The sequence below is a fragment of the Arachis duranensis genome, chromosome 2 (assembly GCF_000817695.3).
Source record: "Arachis duranensis cultivar V14167 chromosome 2, aradu.V14167.gnm2.J7QH, whole genome shotgun sequence".
NCBI classification, from domain to species: domain Eukaryota; kingdom Viridiplantae; phylum Streptophyta; class Magnoliopsida; order Fabales; family Fabaceae; genus Arachis; species Arachis duranensis.
In genome coordinates this window covers 43149654-43155850 of record NC_029773.3, presented here as the reverse complement: position 1 = coordinate 43155850, position 6197 = coordinate 43149654, and the positions used below count along the sequence as shown (strand labels likewise).

At 36.3% G+C, this 6197-nt stretch overlaps 1 protein-coding gene across 1 annotated transcript; it reads left to right on the top strand.

Moving 5' to 3' along the window:
- Nucleotides 1-3247: 3247 nt before the first annotated feature.
- Nucleotides 3248-4205, top strand: LOC107474264 (putative pentatricopeptide repeat-containing protein At4g17915). The gene is made up of 3 exons (XM_052257812.1): nt 3248-3334; nt 3479-3635; nt 3688-4205. The coding sequence occupies exons 1-3, from the start codon at nt 3248-3250 to the stop codon at nt 4203-4205; spliced, it is 762 nt and encodes a 253-aa protein (XP_052113772.1).
- Nucleotides 4206-6197: the final 1992 nt, after the last annotated feature.

Below are 6197 nucleotides of genomic sequence, written 5' to 3'. Positions count from 1 at the left end.
CCAACAATTAACATCAATTCACATATAATTACTCATACACCCACAACATTCAATCCTATCTTAGGGTCAACTAGTCTAAGTGTCCAGAAACATTACATATTACATAAAAAAAACTGAAACCATACCATGGCCGATTCCCAAACGCAACCAACACCAAAACGAAGCCACCAAACTTGATCCAAAGCCTCAACCAACTCCAACAAACACCAAAACTCAATCTAACATCACATATATATACCAAAATCAAAACCTAAGATACACAAAACAACTAAATACAAGGGTTTAGTAAAACTTTACTTTACCCAACATGATTAGAGGTAAAATCCAACATTTATCCGCTACTAGAGATCACCTAAACAACCAAAACCACAAAATCTACTCAAAACCATAACCTCAAAAATACAGAAATCTAGGGCACAAAACTGGGAAGAGAGACGCGATTTCTTACCAGGTTTCTTTGGATAGAAACGTAGAGCTCGAGAAGATCTTCGTGTGGCCACAAACGACTCGTCAATCAGAGGTCCGTAGCTCAAGTTACAAGCAAAAGAAGGTGAGAGTGAATAGTACTCTTTCTTCTCCCTCTCCTCTCAACTCAGCCGCGCCCCCTCCTTCAAATGAGGGTGGAATAAGCTAAAAACCTCATTTAATGAGGGTTATATATGTTGGACTTGGGCCCACTTGGGCCTGGTCCAACCCGTTAAGTGTTTTTAGTTCGTTTGGCCCACTTTGAGCCAAAACCTTTAAGATTAGTGCCCGGTTTTTAATTCTAAATTATTTTTTGTCCTTTCAAAATAATAAACCAATTTTCTAAATATTATTTTCCAAAATACGTGATACTGGACAGTCTAGAGCCGGTACTGCCAGCTTAAGCCCCAGTACGCATTTTTACAAAAATCTTTTCGAAAAGGTACATTTTCCAACTCAGAAAAATTCACTGAAATCAAATTTCACATTTATATTTTCAAAATAAAACTTCTAAATTTTGGATCTATTCCGGGTACTAAAATTATTTTATAAAACAGTTTTACGTGAAAACACAGGTTCTTACAGCATGCCTGGTCCTATGCAGGCCATTAGCTCATGCGTCGGTTGACTACCCGCAACCCGACATTACCTAGGAACTAGTCCTAGATATGGTTTTCCGATTGTGTCCATCCTTACATATGTGTCGATGTGGATAAGAATACCACCAGTCCGTGACATAGGCAATTGTCGCAAAGCTTGAGGCCATAATATACGCATAAAGGAGGAAACATATTTTTAGCAGTCAGTGGGTAATACTCGCTTCCAAACAACATCAAGCACCTTGGGGTTTACAGTTCTTTTTCCGTGGCACATCTCAATGAAATTTATCTCTAAGACACTTTTTTACCCTTCTTTTTGAAAACTTGTGCCCAGTCCTTTCTTAAAATATCTCAGCTTTATCACATATTTTACCATTTTGTTCATGGAATTTTTGTACATTTTCAATTTTACCCTTTCTATACATAACTTCATTGTTTTTCTAGTCTTCTTTAGGCTTTTAGTAACGCTTATACCACTAGTGTTATTACTTCATCATTTTACTCTCATATTTTTTTCTAATAGACATTTTCTTCTTCATTGAGTTAATTAATTATTTTTAATTTGACTTTATGCCTAAAATTACTAATATGCCTCTAAGTACTCTAGTGTTACCGTTTAACCTGATTTACCATCAAAATGTTACTAGGTTAATTCTAATATTTTTCTATGACCAAAATATCCATAATACTTTTAACTAATGCCAATTCTACCTTTAGGGACCTAAAAGATTATTTTACCCTTTATTAATTAATTTACTGATTCCAGTTATCACTTTTTATTATTTTACTTCTAACTTTTACTAAAACTTTTATTTAGATCCAAAACTTTATTATAATTATAATCTTGACCAATTAATTTATATACTTACTAATTTATCCTTGATGATACTAAGTTCAGAATTTTACTTATCTTTCCATTAAATTATATTTTTAACCTTCTTTTTATAAAAAAATGACCATAACACCCTTCTTACTTTTACACTTTTGTTACATAGGATTAAAATCAGTTTTCTAACCTCTTTTTAACCCTTATACACGTGACTTTCATAATCATTTAGTAGCTGAATTTTTAGGAGTGTAATGTTTTTTATTTTTATCCACTTTTAGTGACTCTCAAGGCTTGAAACTTAAATCCCACGTGCTCCAAATAACTTCAATGATTTCATATAATTTCTAGAGGCAAATAAGCTTCATAGATCACTCAAATAACAGTCCAAAAATAGAGAAGCATCACTAAATTTTCAGAAATAAGAATCAAGGACAAAATCACCATAAAGTGCCTCATATGAACACCGAAAACAAGCACAAACATACTCTAACTAATCCTAACCCTTACCTCTTATGTAATTCAGTTATTAAACTTTTCACACACTAAAAAACATGCACATAAGGGCAGAAACACAGCTGGTGATGGTGCAGTTTTGTTTTTGGCCGAAAGTGTCGCAAAAACGTCGAAATTCAACCATTTTGAGCTCGAATCTCTCTAACTCCTTAGGCGTACTCCATGGGTGCTTCAAGAGGAGTTCTCTATACATGGAGGAGAGTAATAATTCATCATGACTACTTTTTTAAAAAATAAAAAAGAAAAAGAGGAAGAACAAGGGTTTACCTAGCCAAAATATCGGTATAAATGCAAGAATTAGCGAAAATAGGTAAGAGTTTGTGTTGGTATGGTTTGAGTTCTTGAAGAACACATGAAGAACAATGGAAGAAGATTTGAAATAGGGGCTGGGTCGCATAGAATAGGTGCAAGAATTTTCTCTCTTCCTCTCTCAAGAATTCGGTTAAAAGAGTGTAAAAATGTGTAAAGTGTTTTGTGAATTTTGTAGCCAGTGCTTCCTTAAATAAAAAATCAAAGCCTTGATGAATTTATGATGGTAAAAGTGGCTAAAAATTTCGTGGTCAAGGGCTGGGCTTCAATGAATAAGGGGCGTGAAAACGAGGACGCTTGGTCAGTGCTTGCGTGTCGAGCTTATCCACGTTAACCGCAGTTAGTTACTCGAGGTTAAAACATAGCAGAGAGGGGTGAAAGATTGAGATAGTCTCGGCCTAGAGGTTGAGAAGGAAATACAAGTTACTTGGATTCCAAGTAAGAAGATTTGGGGTCTCTAGGAGTCATTTGCGAAATACTAAACAGAAATGCGCTTAGTGAGCTGCATCCTTATTCGGCAACATATAACATCATGATTAATGGGCTGCGTAAGAATGGATATGTTAACAATGCTATTATGTTGTTCAGGAACTTGCAACGGCATAGATTCATTCCTGAGGTGTTGACATACAACACACTTATTAATGGACTAAGCAAGGCTCGATGAACAGGGACAGCTAGGAGGATTCTTAGGGAGTTTAAGGAAGCAGGTTATGAACCTAACTGTATTACCTACACAACGGTTATGAAGTGTTGCTTCCAGTGTAGGCAGTTTGACGAAGCGTTAGAGATCTTGCATGAGATGAGGAGTAAAGGGTACACTTTCGATGGCTATGCATACTGCACAGTGATTGCTGCGCTGATAAAGATCGGGCGGATTGAAGAGGCAGATGAAATCGTCAGGCTGATGCAGCATAGTGGTATTCAACCAGATTTAGTGTCTTATAATACATTGATAAATCTTTAAACAAGGAAGATTAGATGATGCCATGAAGTTACTTGGCGAGATAGAGAAAGAAGGTCTGGAATGCGATCAATATACACACACGATTATAATTAATGGATTGTGCAAGGCAGGAAACTTTTTAGGTGCAAAACAGCATTTGATTTATATGAACTCACTGGGGTTTGGTTATAATTTGGTTGCACATAACTGTATTCTTCATGGATTGGGTAAAGCAGGTCATATTGATCATGCAATGAAATGGTTCGAATCGATGGAAGTTAAAGACTCTTTCACGTATACCATCATAGTGCACAACCTTTGTAGGGCTAGAAGGTTCCTTTGTGCCTCCAAGATCATGGTTTTGTGTCTAAATTCTGGGTTTCGGATCTTAAGGGCTACTCAGAGAGCTGTTATTGATGGTCTTTGTAGTATAGGATATACAAATGAAGTCAGGAAACTCAAGCTTAAACTACGAGTGATTCGACTATTACATGTTAAATCGCAGTTGATGTTTGAGTCTTCAGATATTATAATACTTTGCTGACCAAACAAAAGAATAAAGCTCTGAATCATGAGCCTCATTCTTGATCCATATATGTCATTCTGAGTCTCTGAGGGATACAATTATCATTTTTGCTGGTTTTTTTTTTGGTAATTGTAATTTACTACTTTATTTGATTGAGTAGGCTAACTGCAGTGTCTCCTCATTGTTGCTTCAAATTGTTTAATTATGTATCAATTAAATAAAACTTCATAAAAACTAATTTAATTTTCATGTAGTGAAAAAAAATCTACTACAACTTCATTGGTATGCTTTATTCACGAGATCAGAAAACCTTTGTTGAATTGTATTCCTATCGACAGAGGTGACTCGTGACTCATCACACATGATACATCCTCTTATTGAATAATTCTCTATCCAGGAAAAAAATAATTGAATCGAAATATAATTAAAAATCACTTGACCAAGGAAAATCGGTTAGAATCGTCTAATCTTGGATAGTATTTACTAAACTATAGTTTTCTTTTAATATATTAAAAAAAATGCCGTGAGAAGATGGGAGCTCAATTGGATCAACGAAAGTGTCTGAGATCATCCCAAAAAAAACAAGTTAGGACTCAAATCACTGAAATAAATTGAAATTTTATTATGTCAAATATATTGATTTCTTCCTTAATTTCTGTAAATTGTACATTTAAAATATATATTTAATTAAATAAATTAATAAATAATAATAAGAACGGTTTGATGACTGGTCTAATTTTTAAAACCTTGTTCTACAAGACGCAGTGTAGCCGGGATCTGGTGAATTAGGCTTAGAATCGGTCCGGTTGAAATTAAACCGGGAAAAAGCCGAAAAGGAAAATAATCAAAATATTCAACCTGTTGTCGAGTGGCAATTGACCTCCCTCGATTCTCTCTCCCGCCTCCTCCCCCCCTCTTCGGCCCTCTCTCTCACAAACCGACACGGCGGCCACTTCTGACTCCGTCGTCGCTGTCCCCGTAGTCATATAAGTAGCGTATTGTTGTCTTCAATCAAATTCCTTGCCTCTCTCTTTTCTCGGATTATTGAATATTGATGACTTTAATGTGCTAACATATTAGTGTAACGAGTTCACTTTGTTTAATTTCTTTGTTCATTGATCTATTTTATCATATCACTTCTGCACTGCAGATGTAAATTTTCCAGTGTACACGAATCCGTGTTTGTCGCTTTTGTGGATGAAATCTTGGTCTCTCAATTCTCGTATTGCAAATGGGAAGCTTATTATGATAAAATGATGCCCCTTTTTGGGTGCTGGTGAATTATGGTTGCGAGGTTATCAACTAAGGTATTGAACATTTGCATAGCATCAATGTGCAAAGCCAAGCAAGTAGTGAAAGCTGAAGCTGTGATAATCGACGGCGTAAGATTGGGCGTGCTCCCTGATGTGGTCACATACAACACTCTAATAGATGCGTATTGTCGTTTGGATTGCGTCGACACAGGCTATTCTATTCTCAATCGAATGAAGGAGGCAGGGATACCCCCTGATGTTATTTCTTACAATTCTTTAATCTCTGGGGCTGCTGGTGCGCGAAATTGTGAACAATACTTTTCACAACTCTCATAATCCCTGGTCATGAACCCCAAGAACTTGGTGTTCAATACCATGGCATTACACAACTTCGCACAACTAACCAGCAAGTGCACTGGGTCGTCCAAGTAATAAACCTTACGCGAGTAAGGGTCGATCCCACGGAGATTGTTAGTATGAAGCAAGCTATGGTCATCTTGTAAATCTTAGTCAGGCAAACTCAAATGGATATGATGATGAACGAAAATAAACAATAAGATAAAGATAGAGGTACTTATGTAATTCATTGGTAGGAACTTCAGATAAGCGTATGAAGATGCCTTCCCTTCCGTCTCTCTGCTTTCCTACTGTCTTCATCCAATCCTTCTTATTCCTTTCCATGGCAAGCTTATGTAGGGTTTCACCGTTGTCAATGGCTACCTCCCATCCTCTCAGTGAAAACGATTGCATATGCTCT

Bases quoted from the DNA above. Each gene is read 5' to 3' on its own strand.
- LOC107474264 (XM_052257812.1), top strand. From the start codon at position 3,248: ATGATTAATGGGCTGCGTAAGAATGGATATGTTAACAATGCTATTATG. The intron at 3,335-3,478 runs GTGTTGACATAC...TGTTGCTTCCAG, and splicing joins GGCATAGATTCATTCCTGAG to TGTAGGCAGTTTGACGAAGC. The intron at 3,636-3,687 runs GTATTCAACCAG...TCTTTAAACAAG, and splicing joins CAGGCTGATGCAGCATAGTG to GAAGATTAGATGATGCCATG.